At 30.3% G+C, this 22,707-nt stretch overlaps 2 protein-coding genes and 1 long non-coding RNA gene across 12 annotated transcripts; 1 reads left to right on the top strand and 2 right to left on the bottom strand.

The window, feature by feature from the left end:
• Positions 1-447: 447 nt before the first annotated feature.
• Positions 448-7,488, bottom strand: LOC126845062 (repressor of RNA polymerase III transcription MAF1 homolog). Of its 2 annotated transcripts, none has more exons than XM_050583624.1 (7): positions 7,217-7,488; positions 6,812-7,029; positions 6,574-6,708; positions 3,065-3,394; positions 2,670-2,792; positions 1,975-2,109; positions 448-1,680 (listed from the first exon to the last, which is right to left on the bottom strand). In XM_050583624.1, exons 2-7 carry the CDS (start codon positions 6,892-6,894, stop codon positions 1,659-1,661), a joined length of 828 nt encoding a protein of 275 aa, XP_050439581.1. In that variant the 5' UTR covers positions 6,895-7,029; positions 7,217-7,488; the 3' UTR covers positions 448-1,658. The 2 variants fall into 2 exon arrangements, with proteins under 2 accessions (XP_050439581.1, XP_050439580.1); XM_050583623.1 differs by having other exon boundaries at positions 7,094-7,488.
• Positions 7,489-8,022: 534 nt separating this feature from the next.
• LOC126845065 (uncharacterized) lies at positions 8,023-16,343 on the top strand. 9 transcript variants are annotated; one of them, XR_007686678.1, is made up of 10 exons: positions 8,023-8,433; positions 8,509-8,605; positions 9,912-10,058; positions 10,370-10,578; positions 10,639-10,799; positions 11,083-11,223; positions 11,603-11,806; positions 11,876-11,992; positions 12,071-12,198; positions 15,905-16,343. It is a non-coding gene; the product is annotated as an uncharacterized LOC126845065 (long non-coding RNA). The 9 variants fall into 9 exon arrangements; XR_007686677.1 differs by having other exon boundaries at positions 10,457-10,578; positions 11,083-11,227; XR_007686676.1 differs by having other exon boundaries at positions 10,457-10,578; positions 11,574-11,806.
• On the bottom strand, positions 16,330-21,933 carry LOC126845064 (uncharacterized). The gene is made up of 9 exons (XM_050583628.1): positions 21,752-21,933; positions 21,494-21,520; positions 21,233-21,265; positions 20,860-20,877; positions 20,662-20,694; positions 18,700-18,726; positions 18,471-18,497; positions 16,840-16,974; positions 16,330-16,450 (listed from the first exon to the last, which is right to left on the bottom strand). The coding sequence occupies exons 1-8, from the start codon at positions 21,804-21,806 to the stop codon at positions 16,889-16,891; spliced, it is 306 nt and encodes a 101-aa protein (XP_050439585.1). The 5' UTR covers positions 21,807-21,933; the 3' UTR covers positions 16,330-16,450; positions 16,840-16,888.
• Positions 21,934-22,707: the final 774 nt, after the last annotated feature.

The raw sequence follows: 22,707 nt of genomic DNA on the forward strand, positions 1-22,707 counted from the left end.
CACGAGACAGTTTTAATGTTGGTTCTTTATGTTAATCATAATACTTGACGTTAACACCCAAGTACTTACTACCTAAAAACCTTTGGTATAACTAAGTAAAAAACTTACTATACATAATAAATCGAGGTATTTTTTTTTATAGGTTTAAGAGTTTTATGATTCTACATAAAGGTATGTTTTAAATCAAATAAAAATTGCCCTCTCAAATCGAAAGGCCAAAACAATTCAAATAATATTCTCAACATAATTAGTTAAACAAGTTCTCTAAGAACTCATTCGTACAATGATTAAAAAATATAAACGATAGGTTATAAGCAGGTGACCTATGATTAGCGGCGTGTTGTGTTCTAGTTTTATCTTAGTTTACAAGCGTATCGGTCATTTGAGAAACGCCACAAGTCACAAAATCCGATTTTTTTACAAGGACAAGGAAAGAAAAAACTCCTTCCTGATAATAATTAATGGTGTTTGCCTTATGAACAGATCTAATCCAAATCCCTATTCGGACCGGAAGTCAACTCTGTGACAAGAATTTAGCGACTTACGGGCCAATTCATTCAAATGACCGATTCAAACGCGGTACAAGGCATACCGCTTTTACAACAATTCCAAACGTTTGGTTTTTAGTATTTTATTAATTTCGAAATTATTGTACAGTTAACTATTCTTACTTTTACAGTTAAAAAAAAAAAAAAAAACTAGTTTTTTTTTTTAATACATTTAAAAATATTTTATTCTCATGTTCTACACTACAACAGTTAAGCACAGGTACACTAGGTAGACGTTGTATATTACATACTTTCAGGTAATACTACACTATACTTGCCTTAAATTTATTCATTAACACGTATTGTGAACATACATAGTCCATAAATAATGTTAAGTACAAACTAAGAGTACACAATCGATTTTAATAAATTATGAGGTATATTATTTATCTTTTGCAAAACGCTATTAACATAGTATTATTAGTAAGCTTTTTGTAAATACATTTTTGATTGAAATAATAGTGTACCGAGTACATACAGTAATATAATAAAGTGTTTTTAAAATATAAACAACCTATTAAGTTTTTAATATTATTATGTTAAAATTCAATATAAATATAAACACACGTACAATCTAAAAAATGTAAAACACAGAAAATATCTTATTTTATTCTAAAAAAAAAAAAACTACTAAAAATATACTATATTTTATGGTGGTGAATAATAATAAGTTAGGAAAATAATAATTACATATTTTGTTCTAAACTCACTTAAAATAACACACATCCATAATGTTAATAAGGTACATGAGTGACTTACATAGTTGCGGTAGTCTTAAATATAATTATTTTTACATAATTTTTAATCTTTTTAATGTTTGCATAATATTATTTCATATTTTTTGGGTTAATATAAATAAACTCTCTTCATATACATTTCTATGATAAAATAAGTAAAATAATATATTTAAAAAATAAATTATACAGAATAATAATAATAATAATTGTATAGAATCAAAATAATAAATTAAACAAATCTATTAAGTACAAAACAAAATAGAAATAAAATTTAATTTAGTAATATTATAATAGATATCTTCGTGTTGAGATCATCTTTACAAAGTAAAATAAAACATAAATAATATCTTTACAAATTAATAAAACATTTCAATCACTGTAATTCAGCGTCAATCCTGCGTTTAGAACAATAAAAATAAAAAAATAAATTAAAACTTTTTTTTTATAATAAACGTTTTGTATAATAATAATTTAGTGTGTCAATATCTGCTGTTTGATGCGATATTATTTTTCAAAAAAAAAATAAGTCCGCTTAATTGTGTTTTGTGTAAATACGCGTTACATAGAATACAGATTACATATAGGTACTCGGGGGAGGGGGGGGGGTGAAATAGGATATAGAAGGCAAAGGAATCATATTACATATACTGCATAAATAATTGTATTAATACTATTCATAAAAAAATTACCATCTACTAGTCAACGGACTTCTTTCCCTACTGTGGCAATGTCTGTAAGACGTGTCGGCTTCGCCGTCGCAATACTGATGCATAAGCATTTCGTCCGAATGAAGAGATCCGTCAAAATCCATAGGGTAACACGATCTGTAAAATAGAAAATATTTAAAAATTAATTTTACAAAAAACTTTAAGCGTAAAACAGAGAAAACATCTCGAGTGGTGGTTTTAGGGGAGGGGGGGGGGAGGATTGAAAAATAAAACAGCAGTTCTGCGTAGTTTTTGGAAAATTAAAATTTTGATTTAAAAAACTACACTACCAGCGGATCGAACCTTTTTCGGGTCGAGTATCAAATATTTTCAATCACGGTTCTTAAAACTGTGCCAAAAAAAAAAAAAAAAATGTCTTTTTATCGAGGATAAAAAAATATTACAATTAATATATTGTACGTACATACGTTTAAATTGGCTTTTAAAACGGCGACTGGTGTGTCGTCGTTATCATTATATAATATATTAAAATCTACACACAGGTGATTCTTCGAATTTCCTTTACCTAACTAAAATTTTATAAAAACATCTTATTTTTTCTAAATAGTATAAATAAATTTTATTTTTTTTCTCGTTCCATTGAAATTCGGCCAAACGGGGGTTACAGGATTGCCAACCCGGGGGGGTCACATACGATAGTAATTTTTACAATTTACCCGACTATACGACGACAAGTGAAAAACAAGATTCGTTTCAGTTTCTTGTTGTAGAAAAAGTAATTGAACGACCATAAACATCCGTCTTCACTGAACGGGTCCGACCTCATATCTGGCGTATAGCTGTAAAACAAAAAAACAACAAAATCATTATCAATGCAAGTATATAAGTTATACGAATATAAGTACTTCAGTTAAATTAATAAAAAGCTTTTTATCTTGTAAAAAAAAAAAAATATTTAAATTTAAGTTATATTATATTTATTGCACATAAATCATGGTGACTACATAATACACACGTTAGGTAAATGTATTTACCTTGGCTTATGCTAGATAACAACGGCTAAATAGTACAATGCGGCGTTACAACAAGGATATCATCATATGTGCCTTACCTGTAGATATCGCATTGTGACATTCCGATCTCTTTGTCTATTTGTTCCCATAGCGCATGCCTGATTTGTCCGTAGCTCGTCTTGGAGGCGTTCTGAACGACATCGGACTTACCGTCGGAAGACGGTTCCACAATGACGGCGCTCAAATTGTTGTCGATGTCGCGCATCACCCATTGTAGACTGCGCTCGCGGCTGAATTCGGACGACTTGGCGTCGGTGAAATCGTAATCCGGCGCAAACGTTGCGTTCAACGTGGCGATCAAATAGAACAGGGATTTGCGGGAAATAGTGTCGCACAACTGATCTCCGTCGTCTCCGGAAACGCTTAAACTGAAATAAAAAAAAATTATATAAAAATTGAGTTTACACGGTTTTTGTCGACACCACCACGGCAAGGCCAATAATAATAATAATATTCATCTAAGAAGCGTAAAACATATTTTATAATAGAGTGGATAGATAAATTTTTATTTGTCACCATTTGTTTTCGTAAAAATAGTATAACCTGTTAATTTATTTTTATTAAATAAATTGAAGAATGCGCGCGCGCTATCACTAAACGAAATACATATCTCTCACAAAATACAACAATATAATATACCTATTACACTGCATTCAAAGTTGTTTGTGGGGGAAAAAAATGTAAATAATAATTTTCAGCTTGTTGTCAACACTAGTTATTGAAAATAAAGAAAAAATTGTACACAAATGCTTTTTGATCACAACACTCAACACATACGGTATCTCAAAAATGATAAATATATATACACTTGTGACGGTCCAACTAGTAGCGGGCACTAGGAGGGCCAGGGTAATTTTTTTCTGGAAAGGCAATTTTATTATCAGTGCACAATTATTATCAACCAAGTCCCTGATTATTGAAAAAAAATGTTTTCTGTTTTTTAAAGGTTTTGTTATCCCTTTAATGTAGGTATTATTTTCTATAACACTCTGCAGCAATGTGTGTAAATACGATTTTTATTTTAATAATTCCTTTTTTTTTCTGACGATGTAAAATTATATTTGCCTATTAAAAATTCTGAGTAGGCGCCTTCAATACGCCTTAAATAATTTAACCTTTTGGGTGTCACAACAAACCAATGACCTTAATTTAAACGGGTCAAAAATCAAAACGTACATATATTCATTCATTCTGCCGCCGTAATGATGATAAAGTGCTTTCTAATTATCAAATTAATTGTCATGGTCTTAACAAAAGTAGTTGTCAAGTATGTGTATCTAAGGTTTGGCTCTGTCAGAAGATTCCGAGTTTTTCTGAACATGTCAATGTTATACGTTAACTATCAGAAACGTGGGATTTTTAAAACGCAACCGGTTTGAAAAATTCAAGAATCCTAAATGTTTGTCTCAATACTTTTTATATGTATCTCATCCTTGGTGTAAGATTGGTCCTAGAATTTGAGGTTCAGTTGTATTTGGAACCCTTTCATACAACCTTTTTGTATTATGCTAAATGCACCTATGTTAAATCGAGTCGACTTAATCGTCTATTGGTCTACTGATTTAATGAAGTGTGTGATTTAAATTTTTTTCATGATAATCTTTCAAACACATCAATCACTTTAAAATATTAATTTTAGCGTCTACTATTATTTTATTACTATTGTTGTTGTTATTATTATTAATATTTTATCTCACTGCTGTATCTGTGTTTATTCAATCCACCCTACGAGGGTATAACGTAATTAAATAATTAAATAAATAAAAAATATGTATTATAATAAATTGTATTTACTCAAAACTATTTTATAGGCCCTAGCATAAACTTTGATGTAAAGGGTCTTGATCGGATGATAAAATGATATATACACTTTTTTTATTCGATTAAGTAAAAATAGGGTTTTACACAAATCGCATGACAAAATATTAATTTTAGCCCGAGACCGTCAGCCTGTGTATAACAGCCGGCCGTTAAAGTAAACGACCACAAGCTTCGGCTAGAATTGCAAAACTTTGTTTAGTTTTAATAAAATTACCTTATTTTTTGTTTAAAAAAAAATTCTCACTGAATAAAAAATAAAATAAAAAGTCTATCGAAAACGGATCGTTTTATACTTAAATTGTATAATATAAAAATATTGTATACTATAAAAGTTAATGAAATATTTTTTTTAACTTCTTAGCAGCCCATAGATCGTTTCCACGCTACAAAATAACTAATATTGTACTGTCATGTATCGTAATACCTAAGTAACGGATTTAAAAGCAATGTAGTAAATATTTAAAACAATTTTCAGCACCAAAGTTGTATGCATATATTAAAAAAGAAAAAGAAAAAAGAATAGTTTTAAAATAAGAACCATCTTACACATCCTTCTATATAGGGTGATTCATAAAGGATAAAACACTCAAATATTTTTTTAATTTAAATAATTGCAATTTTGTAGTTTGTTTTGATATTATTTTAAAAATGACTAAACATTAACCTTTTTTAACACTTTCCAAAGCTTTATCAACTACTCTAAAACTTAAATAGTAACATACATATATATAATTGAATTTTTAAATTAAGAATAATTTGGTAAACACTCGGTCCACAACAAGGTATATAAGGTTATTATAGGTTTTTAAGTAATTATCCAAAAACTGGTTATTGATGTGTCAAAATTTTCGGCAAATAATTTTTAATTTAAATAGTTAATTAAACGTATAAATTATTGTTCAAGTTTTAAAAGTAAAAAAAGTTCTGGGGAAAAAAAATAGATGGGAATTTATATGTTGTGCAAAATAACATTAACATTAAAATGTCTCCCAAAAATAAAACTACAAATATGCAATTATTTTTAACACGTTGACCTCCACCATACGGCCGTTGGCAGCAGCACACTATACACTGTTGTCAACAAAATAGTGTTGACCTTCACAAAATGTACCAAGTGTTATCTTCTGAACAAACAGGTCTAAAACTACAATTCTAATGACAAAATATTTCTTATCGTCCGGTGATTAACTAATGTGAAATAATAATTATCGTGAGGCCGCCGACAACCTCACAGCGTCAGTATAATGGAGTTTTCCCAAGATGCTAGCGTTCTAAACAATACAGCCGGTGGCTTCTTTCTAGTTTAATGAGGTTTTTTTTCAATTTAATAATAAAATAATTTCAAAAAAAAAACGTATACTAAAATATTAATTGTCAAAATGACCATTTCACACATTGTCGTATTATGGTAAATATAATACACGGTTCGAATCAGTTTCCCTCTTCATCTACCAACGATATACAATATTGTATAAAACATTTACAACAGCGCCATGAAAATTATTTCAGATTACATTATTAAAATGTGATATACAGCGGCTGTAAGGTCGTCTAAATATGATATGTAGCGGCGGCTTGCGGCCTAAATTTCAGTGATAGATAACAAAAATTTGCGAGACGGCCAGCGGCTGCATAAATAATGGTCAACGCGTGTTGAGATACAGATACAAGAGTGTTGGATGTTTTTACGATTTTTACCCTACTGTATGAAAACGTGTGTATTTACCTCCTTCCGCCGTTGTATCTATCGCTGGGCGAACTCAAAGCTTCCAAGTCGTTTGGTTGCGTGCCGCTCTCTTGGTAGAATTTCTTGTACTGTTGTTTTTCGTCTCCTACCATTTTGCAGCTATAGCTCTCGATTCTGTTTTCGCGTGAATAGTGGAAACAGATCAGAGTGTTAATTTGTAACTATTGCCCCAACAGTTATGTTTGCGTTTTGTAAATATATTTTGTGTTCTCCGTACCTGGCTATGACTTTTTCGTCACCGCGGTCCACGCACAACGCCTGCGACAACGCGTTCAACTGTGAGCTCTCCAACAACTTCATCGTTGTTGTTGTTGTTGTTCTCTCTCGAAACCAACGATACAAAACCAACTTACAACGTAAGTTTGAACGATCCAAACGTTTTCATTGTTTCATTGCAGTCCATCGTCGTTGGTAGGGGTAGGTAGGTCTGATGTTCTGCAACAATAAGGGGCGACGTGACAATACTAAATTAATAATAAATAAACCCAATGCAATGTACCAATGTTGTAGTACACGGTAATGAGTACGGTTTATCTGTAGGCGCTAACGTTGAATTATTATTATTATCCGAGAAAACGTCAACTATATATTATAATATTATTGTAGTAAACAAACAACGAACCTTTTCACGTAAAAGCGACAGTATTAGATAATGATTACACACACACACACACACACTGAACACTATAAACAGTACACAAATCACACAGTGCACAACAACAACGGCGGCTCACAAACAAAATAGCGTATTACGTACGTATAATAAGCGTATTATTATTATTTTTAATCTTGAGGACGCCGATTATTATTTATTATTAGAAGAAGATCTGATATGAGCAGACAGCGACCTTGATATTCTGTTCGGCGGCTATTTTACCGTAAAATGGTATACAATGAGTTTTATTATATTGCCGGGCGGGGGGTGGGCGGAGGTGGAGAGGCCTGGCCGGGCAACCTTTCGCGCATGCGCATTGCGCCAAACACACAAACATAACAAAGAGGGTCACGCGCGCACACGCACAAACACATTGTCCGACCCGCCAAACGAAAACAGCTGCGTCTGCGGCGGCGGCTGCGTCTGCGTCTGCGGCGGCGGCTGCGTCTGCGTCTGCGGTACCGTTTGTGCCGAGGGAAAGTAGCGGCGGCGCCAAGCGCGGGGGGGGGGGGCGAGCGTCACTTTCGCGTATTATCATTGATTGAAATCCTATAGGTGGGCACTACTACTACTACAATGTATCAACGACCGCGAAAATGTGTGCGGTAACGTCGCGGTATGTGTGTGTGAATTACCGTATACCGCGGTTGCGGTTCCAAACACGAACGGCTCGCGCTTTCACAATATGATAAGTGATAACGCGGAGGTAAAATGTAATTTGAATGGTTACACTATAGCTGGCAGCTGCTGCTGCTGCTGCTGCTGCTATTTAACGCGTACATTTTATAATAATTTTCGGAAAATATTTGCATGTGAAAAAAAAAAAGCAAATGAATTCCAAACGATGTTCGTTGTAGCTGTTTGCTTCGGAATTGATCAACACGTTCGTAATATTAATATAATTTTTGATAATGTGTGCAGCTGCTGCTGAGGACTGTTTACACTTTAGTGTTTACCCGAAACGGTATCACAACAAACACACACCGTTGTACAGCATTTTCAGTTATCAATATTGTTAATGTTGCAGTATTTTTCCATAGTTTGTGATCATTATAAATTATAATGTTTTCTTACTGCTAAGGATTTTTTTTGCAAAAGTAATTATTGTTTTTTCAATTTTTTCAATTTCAAATAATTATATTACCGATTATACTGGAGTTGCCGTGCCGATTCCCCGGATCCAGGTAAACTATTGTAATATTTTCGGTTTACCTATATCGTTTTCAATAAAAAATTATCGTGATAAATGTTTTGTTCAGCGCCAAGCAAACGAAATGAAAAATTGAAAACTGACATCACACAGCAAGCAAATGGTTGTGCAAATAACCCAACTTCACAATTATTGTGTTTTACAAGGTATGTAAATGAAAGTAAAAAAAAAAAACAAATGTGAACGCTTGCATTTGTATACGGATGTGTATTTATTTTTTTTCTAACCGATTCGCATATAGGTATACAAAGTACCACCTCCTCACCTACTTGTATTTAAATGTAAACTTTTGTAATAAATTATTCTTTTCAACACTCTTATCGCTCTGTTTTAAAAATGTTTACAACTCTATTTGTTTCATTTTGTTTGTACCTACAAATTTTTTTTTTTTTTTATTCCCAATCGTCGATAATGAGTAAGTATGGGTCTCGCGGTCGACTTGAATTGGTTTTTTTTTCTTCTTTTCTAAATTTTGATTTGACCACACAACCTGAGTTGCAACACAAGTACACAAGACACAAATATAATTGTATAAAAATTATGAAATACATTATAAATAATTATACAAAACCGTTTTGCGTTGACACTGCTGGTGGTGCTGCATGGTTAGATTAGGCCTAACGTCGTGTTTGTTAGTAGCCGGTAATTTAATTTTGTAAAAATCCTGTGCGACGGGTCACGCTCAAATTATAGTAGTAGTCGTTAACTTGTGTGTATAGACGAGCATTGTGTGTGTACGCTATCGTGTAAAATAGATGACAATTAACGCGAATGTGTGCGCTTTTAATGTTAAATTAATGTCTGAATCGCGGGCCTTTTCTACTACTACGCTGGAGTTGCAAATATCACGAAAATAACCCGTAAATAATGTTTTGAAAAATTAACATAAAATACAATGAATTTAATTTATACTATAGTATACTATGTAAATAGCTGGAGTAAAATTGTTGAGAAACATGTGTGGAAGGGCTTAGACTTGATAGAGTATTAGCAAAAATAGGTTAGTAGAAAGTTATGCTTTTTAAATGTATAAAAATAAAAACAGAAGTGTGGAGTATATTGTGAATAGGTATTGACTAATGTGTAGTGTAATAAAGTGTATACGTGTACTGGTATTTTCTACTCTTGTTTTTTGTATGGGTTATTCGATTCGTTTGTTGTTGAATGTGTGGTATACATCTGCACAAATTTATTCAAATGACTTTATGAAGTAGAAAATTTCTTAAAAAATCGTTTTATGATTTTAACGCCCGACTCGGTGAAAACCGTTGAAATGGAAATGTGCTCCAGTTAAATGCCTAATACCAATGTTTTTACAGTATGGCTGAAATTCAACACCGCAAAAACATTTTGTGTTGTCGCTGTGTATTTGTTTACAATAAAAAATTGTGTTTTTTTTATTAATGCATCATCGTCAGTTTTAATGATTAATGTATTCTTTAATTTTTGTAGTATTAAAACAGTGCTTGAACGGTGCCGGAAATCATAATTGAAAAAGATAACGAAGAAATGGGTCGTTCAACACACAAACAGTCATTCGACAAGTCCATGATGAGCCTACAGAATGAATAGATTTGTGAAAACCCTTATCTACTACAAGTAATGGAATTGTTTAACACAATTTTTTTTAAATTGCAAATATCTTATTGATGATACTCTTGGGGTTTTGTATCATCTGAAAACACATGGGTCGCATTACACTATTATTATTTGTACCATATTTGGGGATGGCTAATTGGTTTATTTGTCTACACGCCATCGGCCTTTTAATCAAAAAGGCTGATGGCGTGTAGACAAAAAGTTGCCAGAAATAAACTCTGGTGAGAAGTGTGTAATGTTTATAATTCCATTAACTGCACACGACTGAGACCGATAACGGGCAAACTACCTCCTTTTGTGTCTATTCGCAGGGTCATACCGGACAAATTAGATTTATCTCTTAACACAGCTAAACGTAAAGCCACGACATTGGTAAAATAATATTTTCTCATCAACAGATGTTACCGACACCGAATCAGTGGGCGCGCAGAGGCAATGCGTCCGACTCTCAGATGAGTGCGTCCGAATCAGCCCCCAATTGTAACCATTTGGTTAAACTGATACCGATTCCGGTTAAAATGTATGTTTAGATTAAAGATTTTTTATTAAATAGCTAAAATAACATCATGTTTTTTTTTAGGGTCTACGGGATGTTTGTTATCGCTGTAAAACATTAACGTCTGTTCCGTCGGAGATGGCACTGTGAGCCAATTTTTTTTTTCAATTGGTCACATTTCTTTAATGGTTAACAGACAGCCAAGCTGTCGAAGATTACCACCATGTGTTTCACTACCTGTGAATGTAAGTAATTATTATTATTATTATTAACACAATTGATTAGTGTAAAGAATGTTTATTAAACACTTTTTTTTAAAAATTAAATTAACAACACAATTACACATGTTGATTACAAAAAAATTGAATAAGACATAATATAATAAGACTGTAATAATACTTTGAGGAAAAGAGTGTTTTTTAATTATTATATTTTTTTTATAATAAACCATTTCCCTGCATTGATTGATCGACGAGAAGACTACAAATAATCTTAATAACCTAGATTAAATAGTCCGGTCTGTTACAGTGGCACAGTCGGCTTAACGTATTCGCAAGGAGGAAACCACATCAGGCACACGTCAAGGAAAGAAACTGCAGATCCAACCTCGAGACTCCGAGCAAAGAACCAGCATAACGTTCAACTTCACGACTGAAGTTGTGCGTTATTGTGAGTACGCACACATTTTATTGTAAAGATTTAATATTGATTGCAAGAAGATAGTATTGAGTAAAAATAAAATTAAATAAAAGTATTAATAATGAGTAAATTTTGAAAAAGAGTTGTATTATAACCCATATAGTAAAAGTTGCATATGTATACTAAATTTGGATTTGAATTTATGAGTGATAATAATCCCAGTTCGTCTGCCCTTTGTGAAAAGAATAATAAGAGTGACAACACTAGTGAGAGAGTGTAGAGAAAATAATTGTCAAAGAAATTAGTTTTAGGGTTGGCAGTGCAACTAAAACGTGAACCTAATTGTATTTGCTTTGCATTGTTTTGAACTGTGCTCACAGTGGTTGTAAAATGTTTGAAATTCCATCAGAGTACGCCACTGTTGTTCATCAAGAATTCATTGATCTTGACTTGTATGTTTTATTTGGAATTGTTGCGCTATACTGTGGTTTTCTACGAAAGCTTTAACAAAACAAAATGTTAGATGGATTTTGCGCAAAATGGCCCATTGGATGTCGTACGTCCAAGCCGTAATTTCAGAAATTCCAAAACCAAAACCGTATAAGAGGGACAGGTACATTTTTATTAATTATTATTATTTATTTATTATCGCTGTAATTTATTACTATTCCTATAGCTTCAGAGACCTAAGAGACCAGCCAAAACCCGTCGCCAAAAAACTGATTCTCTTAAGGCAGGCACGCACTCCTCTATTGATTCCGCCGACGGAGAGTGCCAAATCGTCGACATCAATCTGCCGGTTAGGATATTTATTTTTTTTTTATTATTATTATTTATTTCTTATTACTGTAATTTATTATTATTTCTTTGACTTCAGACAACTTCTAAAGTTAATCTAACTTGCCATACCGATCCCCTTTTTACGCCGACTCCATCTCCTTCGTGTCCGACGATTCGGATTGTGTAATCGTTTGCGATGAAAGGGAAAACGAAGGAAACCTACAGGTTAGGTTATTTATTATTTATTATAATATTATCTTAAGGCACCCATCCCTTTATTAAGAGGCGGCGGGGGGGGGGGCGGAAAGAGTCAAATTGTGTATACAATAATGAATGAAAAAACGCGAAATAACTTATTTGTAACTGTTTATAATGTTTTTTTTTTATCGAATCGATTTCAAAACATTTGGTTTTCCTAAAGTTTACTATCTCCTCTATAGATGAAGAGGGAGGGCTAAACGACGGTTTTTTTTTGGTTTCCAATTTACACTATAAGCGTTTGTATTTCGTTTTTTTTTTACCTTTAAATTACAAAATGTGTTTTTTTTTTTGTACTAAAGCAAACTAATTTTTAAATTTTCAAATACTGCACCGGACTTTAGCCATCATACAAAAAACCAATATAGTACGCTTACTATGACAACAATCAAACCAGTAGGGGGCGAATAAACGATACTTACATGGGTAACTATGACAATACGTTTTTTTTTTATAGAAAGACGATCAGCCTTAATCGTATCCGCTCTGTGATTAAAATTTAAGTTTTCAAGCACATAATTGTCTTTGGACTTCCTTTACTTTATTACCTTATTCACCTCTCCGCCTCCCCAGTATACCTGACCCGACCCCCATTGTACTGACGATATTGTTATTATTATTATTATCAAACGACAGCCATTTTTTTTTAGGTTAACAATACGCGTGCTCCAGTTGGATAAGATGTGACGGTCGGTAGTGTTGGACTGTTGTAATACTATACATAAATATAGTATCAGAGTGCGAGTTAGTAGAGTGATAATCAAGTATTCAACACAAATAAAGTTATTACAATAATAGATATATTATACATAGAATATATACAACACAGTGAAACAATAATACACTAGTAATATGTATAAACTGAATAGAAATACTGAGCCCCGAGCCCTTAGATCAAATGCTATTTATATTAACCCACAAGGTTGCACGCGTCTACAGATACACGTGTGCTTACAAAAACAACTTTGTTTTTCTATAACATTTCCTGGTTAACAACTACGTATTTTTATTATACAGATAAACAACATATTTATATATTGTGAAATACTTCTTGATATATAGAATATTAATTATTATTCCAACATGGACAATTTATAAAATAGATGTATGGCGACAAGTCCTTAGACAATTTTTCATCTATCGGATTCATACCTAATTTTTCCTGATAACAATTTAATTTTAAGATTACTACATTTGTGTAGTACCATAGGCGGCGATTAAGCCCCCCTACCAATTATTTGATCACTCATACAACTAATTTGTTTAATGTATTAACTTTAGAAATAATACTAAAATATTGTATTATAAATATTCTGATTTTTATCTATACATATTTTGCAATGTTAATTAAAAGGGCGTCGCACCGGTGATTTTCAGTGGTAAAAACATGTTTAAGCAGACTGAAAATAACTCGCTTGATTTTGGTTTTAGAGTAAAAGCACCAATTATAAAATTAAAAGAAAACAATATTCCGGAGGACAAGACGGTGCGTTTTTTAAAAAAAAATTCATTTTTTGAAAAGTTACAGTCATTAAAAAATGTTAAATTAGTCGTTATTTCTAAACTATGTATTGAGCGCTAGAATAATAAAAAAAAAACACCGTCTTGCCCTCCGAAATAATATTGTTCTCTTTTAATTTTATAATGGATGCTTTTACTCTAAATCCAAAATAATTAAGCGAGTTATTTTCAGTCTGCTTAAACGAGTAGAGATGAAAAAACATTTTTAAATCGCTTTCAAGGATGCTGCGATAGTCCAAAAAATAAATTAACTACCTAAATAGAGTCTTAGTTATTGAACTAATAATTAACTTTTAACCCTTTCGGTCCCAGATTATTATTTTTTTTTGGAAAAAAAAATATCGACGATTTTTTCCCATGTTCAATTAGTCCTAAATAATATGTTTACGAAGTTTTAAATCTCAAAACTTATTTTTGACCAAGTTATAAGCGACCTAAGTCAATTACTTTAACGAGTAGGTCAGGTGGTAATAAATCACATTTTAACAATTAAAATTAAAACGTACGTTATTATTTTTATTTTTATAATGATAATATGATAATAAGCTTCATAATATTATTATGTTATCATATGCGTTGCCCAATCTACTCATAGAAGTATGTTCGATCAACACACCATTTACTACCTAACCTACTCGTAGAAGTATTTGATAAGGCTAATGTTTGTTGTCATTAAAAATATGATCAAAGATATTTGAAGTTAGCAATGATGGTTATTACGTTCTATAAACATGTTAACTCGTGGAAAAACAAAATCCCAGATTTTTATTTTAACTTGTTCAGTAGTTATAGCGGAAAATGTAATCACAATGGAAGTGTCTTAGTATCAAATGGAAATGTCAAATTTTCTAGCATAATACTTCAAATAACTGTAAAATGGTTACCTTTTGGTGAACTCTATAATGTTTTAATGAATCTTAGTATATTAAGGATCATTTTTTATGAATATCTTAAGTCCCTAAATTAATAATTAAATTAATGGCGATTTTTTTTAATGTTGCCTACTCGTACGAGTATGTCAGGACTGAAAGGGATTAAATTAAGATATTTTTTTAAGGTTATTAAGTTAAGATTTTGTAAAATATTGCCTATACTTTACTCCTTAAAAATAGGCGGTGCGACGCCCTCTTAAGGGGATTGCATGCGGTTGGTTTTTTAGGAGTTTTGTATAGGCAATATAATTGTACTACTTTCAAATATAAGCAAGTAGGTACTGTGAAATAAATAAATGTTTTGTATATTATGTTGAGTGTTATTTCTTTTAATATTTATTGTTCAACTTATTTTTATTTGAAATTGTTTACTGTTAAAGCAAAAATTACTATTTTATTGTACCGTACAATTTATACGCATAAATAGGAGTAAAGGAAATCAAACAAAACCATCGAATTCAAATCATCCAATCGTTATAGTATGATCATGGGAGCCCGGAAGGGGGGCAAAACCGGGCATTTGCCACCCCCCCCCCTCCATTTGGACTTCAAATATAATTTTGAAAATCCTTTCACCCGTTTTACTACAAGACGTGGGGAACTTAATAAAGAATACAATTTTTTTTTCGAAACTTTTAATTTGTCTCTGAACAGTGATCCTACACAATCTACGACAAAATATGGTACAACCATTGATAATCATTAATGATTTATTATTTTAGATTATTTTTTTTTTTTTTCATTTGTGAATAAGAAATTACAAACTTAATTAAAAAATGTAGGTAAATTTACTTCATAGTAAAATTTCAAAAGCATTTTAGGGTTGGTAGTGCAACTAAAACGTGAACCTAATTGTATTCGCTTTGCATTGTTTTGAATTATGTACACAGTGGTTGTAAAATGTTTGAAATTCCATCGACGTGTACATCAAGAATTCATTGACTTATGACTTAAGTTTAAATAAACAATAATAGACAATATTCTGTTATTTAAAAGAATTCTTTTATTTCTTTTGGAATCAATTGTAAAAGTGGATTTAGATAATACATATATTTGCCATTTTTTAAATAAAATTTTAGCATGCACATAACCGTCCGTAAGACTTAACCTACCCCTACCCTAGCACGAATCCTATTCGCGGTTTTACTAGTAGGTATTCAAAGAGTTAACTTAAATGTTAACATTTTGTAACTAATTAACAATTTTATTATTTTTTATAGTTTTAAAAATCAATGTAGACAAAAATTGTGATGAACCCTTCACTAATCGAATACAACCACAACCTGGAGACCACCGCGCATGTTCGATCCAAAGTTCTGTAAACTTTTAATTATATTTTCAAAACATTTGTCATAATTGTAAAAATGTTTATTTTTTTTTTTTTATCACAAATTACACTACATGAGTAAATCTAATTTTCTCACTGGACTTCATACAACATCTATAGTTAAATTTATATAGAATTTTATTCAAACAATTATTTATAACCCAACATTTCAGACGCTACGGGGACATGATAGTCATAGTCGCTATCCGACAGCTTTCTTTTCGGTGAGCGCTCTTGTTCTTCGTCCTCCTCACTGTCAGTCGTGGTTAGATTAGGAGGGGGTTAATAAGAAAAACAACGCATTTTTAATCTGTCAAATAGTAAAAGTTTAATATGGTATTTTAATGTGTATATATATATATATATTTTTAAACATTTTAATGAAATTTTATTGTATTAAAAAGAAACTGGAAGTGATTACCACACCTTTGGACCGTTTCTGTAATCAAAAAACCGTTATTATCATTTATAGCACAAATAAAAGTAATATGAAACTAGTTATCGGACTCTCATTATTTTCATAATGTTACTTTTCACGTAGGTCACGATAAGAACTACAAAAGCTACCTCATTAAAGTATTCTTAAACAATTGATTTGCTTGAACTATATAAAATGTTTTTTATAATTTATAATGTTCATAATGTTATACATCTTTTTCAGTTAAAACAATCGTCATTCAACAGATTATATTTAACATAATATATAATAATATGTACTACCTATATAATAATCTAATATGTACTGGAATTTGTGTCTATAATAGTTTTTATCAAGCTATTTAGTTTTCTTTAATAGAAAAAAATGTAATATATAATAAATTAAGTTACCTCATTATGAATGATGATGGCAACTATTATGGTAGTAACTACCATATGGTTACTTTATGGCGTTATGAAGAGCATTTTTCACCTTTCTTACGAGACCAGTACCATTACCTTGATATTGATTATGAGCATTATAACCTGAAATGTATTGATTTATTTGTTAAATGTATGTATATACCTGACTATTAATAACAATGCAAGTGAATTAGACCCCACATCGTATGCTAGTGCATATGTTATGCATTATGTAATCTGATGAGAAAAATTGCATAGACTAATACATTTTTTTTTTTATATAAAAAATGAAGTAAACAATTGTTTACCATGAAATAATTTATTCGAAAATAAATAAGACATCTTTGGTTCAGAAACAATAATTTAAAAAAAAAAGAATTATTAAAAATAAAAACATATCATTATCCAAAACAATACCCTCTCAGTACTGTATCGAAGATAAAATATTATTATAATTTGTTTAAAAAACTAAGTAAAATGTATGCATTATATATAACGTTTCTCTATCTATTTAGTTATTACATAATATTGCAAATTGCACAACAAATAAGTCTAAAGATAAAAAACAATTGATAAAAAAAACTTGCTTATTACAAATAACTCGTTCTTTTTATTTTTTTTTACAATAATTTGTCTTTGTAAAGTAAGTAAGAAATACATGTAATGTTTAATGAAAATGGCTTCCCTTTGGAATAAAAAGGTTCTTTATAGTAAAATATTCGATATTTATGGAATAAGAAGTTCTATAGTTTAAATTTGAATATAAAATTTACATAAAAACCAAGTAAACTTTGTAAATATGTAAGAACTATTTGTTTCAGCGTTTAATTCAATGACAATATGACGGTATTCCCACTATTTATTAAGGAATTCACTTTAGTATAAGTAATTTTTTGCAAAATTTGTATTTAACGTTTAACTCTTAGAAGATGGGACTATAATAATTATTAATTTACCTTGGACACAAGATACAATAAGAAATCATTTTATATCACAAAAAATCATGTACGAAGAACTATAATTAGCTTTATGATTTGCTTCTGACTATTCTATATTCTATATTTGTGCTATATTTATTATTTTCTCATAATATTCGTTAAATTTTAACCAATTATTATTTATTATGTCTTTTGTATATGTATAGTATAAGATTTTAATTTAATCATATTATACTTATATCCCAATTACAGAAACTAAATACTCATGTCCAGGTTTTAAGGCTTTAACACTATTTATTATGAAAAATGTAGTTTAGTTCTGAATGTGAAATATATACTAATAAAAAAAGTAAGATGTTATATTATCTGTGTATAATTAAAAATGTAATACATTTAATAATTGCTATTTTAAAACGTCCACAAAATCATAATTATTAGTATCGTATGACTTTTATTTTAATCTTGATTACATGATTACACAAATCAAATTACTATTAGCAAACTTTAAATTGATGTAATGGTATGTGGATAACTTTGTGAAGTTTGTATCGTTTTTATAGTAACTTCATTGCGCATTTTTTTTAGTTTTCATCTTATTTTTTGTTTAATTTCGGTAACGTGCCAAAAACAAATTTAAAACTCATGTGGTCTCAAACTCTACCGTTATTTTACGTTACTTACCATGGCCATATGGCTGAGCTTGTGGACCTACATAAAATTAATAAAACCGGTTATTAATATATTCCATATGGCATAGACTAAAAAGAATTATACACAAGTTATGCACAAACTGAGTTTCTTACTAAATATTTTATCCCCTCGGAATAATTAATAATTAATCTTAAATATAAAACTCCTACAAAAGTAACATTTAAAATTTTCGTTTACTTAAACTTTAGCTGTTACTTACCATACTGATATCCCACATTAGGTGGGCCTAAATAATATTAAGAACAAAATTAGTTATCAATATATTTAAGCATATTATGGCATAAAATATAAAGATAGATGAATTGAGAAATAGTTAGGGGTGAGAGATATGGGGTAAGAGATGAGGGTTTGAGGTGAGAATGGGGATGGGGGCATATATGTTGTATTCACAACGTTCAAAATATAAATGAATAATAAATTCAATAATTTAAGGGGCCAAATTCTCTATAAATTGTTTTTGGGTGAGATATTATGAAAACACTAAAATATTAGCCAGAAACTTGATATGTTTACTAGCCACCTTAGATACATAAAAATGCATCCCGTGGTGTTGCGGATTCGTACGCAAGCTGTTAAAATATACCTATGTGAAAACCTTTAATAGAGCCTTGCAAACCTTTGAATACATTCAACATGACTAAACTAATAATAGTAGGTAACGCTTCGCGTTTAAGCAGATAATGATCTACACTTGTACATTTTATGTTATTTCGTTTTAATGTTTATTTTTAGAACTAATCACGGTAACCAATTATTGTTATATACTACAGATACTTGTATACCGATAAAATAAGTTAAAAGGCAAATTTGGGCGAAAAAAACAATATTTGATTTACAAATTTTCACATGTTACATATTTTTCACAAAAAGTGCGAATTTTTTCAACGGTAATATACACAGGTTACTGTGTTTTTCATAAATATAATTGGTTTGACTAATCTTAGGCAATAAAAAAACAATAATTAGTAGTATCTATTTTTTTTTAATGGTATAGTATTGAAATAGCGTTAAATGTTATCGAATTTAAAAATGTATTTAAGAAATGTACTATGCAGAATGGTAGTGTGGCCAAAAACAAACAACATTATACTTTTGATGTTTTTGCTTTCGCTTTAAAACATTTTTCGATACGCATAATCTTGTGCATAATACCAGACGATTTATTTTTTCATAGCTACACATAGTCGATACTTGAGTTATTGAAGTTTAAAAAGAAAATTGTGTGTGTACACATGAATTTGGCCCAACGCTGCCATCGTGAGTTGGTTTCTTGACGAATTCGCTTACCGAGACAGTCACAACAGTTAAAAAAGATTGAAATGACTGTGTATACAAAGTATACAAATCCTAAAACGTACAACTGACTCGAGAATAATTTAAAAACAGTATGTAAAAAAATGTAACAAACATGCACAGGGTGACTTTTTTTTATCAAGGGCCACTCAACATCTCTCTGGGATTAACAGCTAATAATTACATTTTTCAGTGTTTTCATATAAACTGACCACAATTTTCCAATTATGTTTATGTTTAACCTACTCCCTTCCAAAGTGATTATTTTCACACCAACTTTTGAAACTTAAACAATGATAACGCATACATTGCGTTGCCTTTAAAATTGAGAATAATGTACAGTTATAATAATTTTAACTGGTCAAAGTTGCTATAAAAAAAAAAAAGGTAATTTGAAAGGCGGTGAGAACATAACAAATTTGTGGAAAATTGAGAGATCACATTATAAAAATACAAATGAAAAAAAAAACTATTGAATTATTGACTGAACACGGTGAGATTTAGAGTTGCCCACCATTAAAAAAAATCACCCTGTACACGTTATTTATTTTATAATAAACAACCACGAGAGTTGCTTATGTTTTTCCAGATGCCTATTGGATTTGCATACTGCAAAATAATTGAATATTTTCATTTTACTTCTTTAGTTGACTCATCAACACACCGACTTTGCTACTAGTTGCAAGAAAAACGTTCTCGCATAAAATGTAATACAAGCTTTTTGGCAATACTTTTTTCGGTTATGTGCCAGAGCTAAGACATGAAAATGTCAAAAAAGCAACGTTATAGATAGGTATAGAGAAGTTAAGTTCCAATAAGTATATGAGACAAGGGTGTGAACAATATTAAATTGTTTGTCGTTTCTTACCTTGTCCATATTTCGGACTGTATGGGGGTGGAACTAAACACAAAGAACATAATTAGTTTTCTAGTTCTAGTAGAAAAAAAAAATATTATATAACTGTACAGATATCGAGTTAAAATTATGTATCCACAAAAATCACATCCTCAACGACTAAAACTAGATAAAACGTATAACGTGTATTAGTTGTTAGTTGGTACGTACTTTGTCCATATTGTCCAGCTTATGGAATTAAATATAAAGAACATTAATTAGGTATTATTATACATATATTGTCATATTATTAAAAGACCTCAAGAAAAAAAAATTATATTTTTCAAACAGTGAATAAAAGTCGTATTTTATATAGAAATGTATTTTAGAAAGTAATTATTACAAATTAAAAATAAAAAAACTAATTTTTTCAATCAATTGTTTGTGTTTGGAAATTATATAACAAATGTTAAGATTTTTTACTTAAAATAATAATTGTATTTAATGAAATATTATAATCTTTTTACCATAAAAAAGTTCTTTAATTGAAACTTATATACAAAATGTTTATTAATAACGTGCCTTTAATTATCATATAACTTACTTTTTTTTAAATATTTTATATATTTCTCATGTTCTAAATGTAAAAAAAATAAAATTAGGTAACTGTATGGTAACTATACCATGTACAGGGTGATTCATTTTGGGTAGACAGTTTAGTTATTTCTTATAACGATCTTACCCAAATTCTGTGTGTCTTATATACATTACGGACGTTTTATCCGTATAGGAAAATATTAATATCTTCCAAGAAATCGAATGTCTTACCCAAAATGAATCACATTGTATACCTAACTATACCGACCTTTCTTTGCCTTTTTCTTTGCACCACCTAATCCGACAAAATATATAAAGAAAATTACAGTTTGTTAACTATATAATGACATAACGGTATGTAGAATATTATTAAGTGACAAATTGTGCACTTATAATCAATTATAAAATAATTTATAAATAATCTATCGAGTAAGGTATATTATCTTAACGTGACGACTAATGTGTATTATGTTAACTTCGGATGACCAAATTAAAAATGTTGTATTGTTAAAAAAAAAAATATTACCCAATGCCGTTGCCAAGATGATGGCAACTAAAAACAAAATAGCGATTTTTCGCATCTTACAACGTTGTGAAAGTTTCCAATACTTCGAGCAGCACTTTAAGTTCAAAGTCGTCCAAAGGAGAACTCAATAATCGCACAGTGAACAACTAAACTGAAACACCAGATACAGTAAATCATTTGAACAAGTGCCACTCTGACTAGATAAAAGCGGGTTTGTTTAAGTATGACGCAAAAGACAATATAATAATTTGTAATTTGCAATGTACCGCAAAACAAACACAAAATATGATAAACTTAACCCAGGAAAAAATGTGTGAGATGAAGCATGCATTTTGTCAACAATGAGCAATATCGTTAAAACTAATAAATTGTCTAGTATTTGAATATATATTTTCATTTGTTTAAATTTTTTTCTATCTAGTCTAAGTAGCAGCTATATGAACAACATAATATGTACTTTAACCATTTTTATTTTGTTATACAATTTATCATTGCATAACAATGATAAATTGTGTGTAAATTGACTCCATTAATGAAGCATAAAAGAATTTGACGTTTTGTCTGTCATGTCCATTCAACTCAAGATATTATTGAACTACCTTTATATGCATTAGTTCTGTCATTGTTTAAAATGCAAATATTTTATATAAAATAGTTCAATCACCGTTGCAACATCATGGAAAATTATAACCTCAAAGAACTGTATCAAAATAGAGTTAATTAGTTAAATATTCCTACTTCAAATGTGGGCGGAGAAAAACAAAAAATAAAAGTCTCCTCTATGATTTTAAAAGATACTCTGAATTAATTATCAATTAAGTATTTAAATTAAATTAATTAATTAAAATAGATCCTTTCAGAATTTTAGTTGTATTATAATATATACCTATTGATTTATGTATAAAGAACTTATTGTTTCCTTAGAAATTAATTGATGTATAATTAATATCTATATT

Source organism: Adelges cooleyi, unplaced genomic scaffold (assembly GCF_023614345.1).
Source record: "Adelges cooleyi isolate 19-005CV unplaced genomic scaffold, UGA_ACOO_1.1 ACOO_flye_CR_arks_rails_tigmint_CR_PRNA_666, whole genome shotgun sequence".
Taxonomy (NCBI): domain Eukaryota; kingdom Metazoa; phylum Arthropoda; class Insecta; order Hemiptera; family Adelgidae; genus Adelges; species Adelges cooleyi.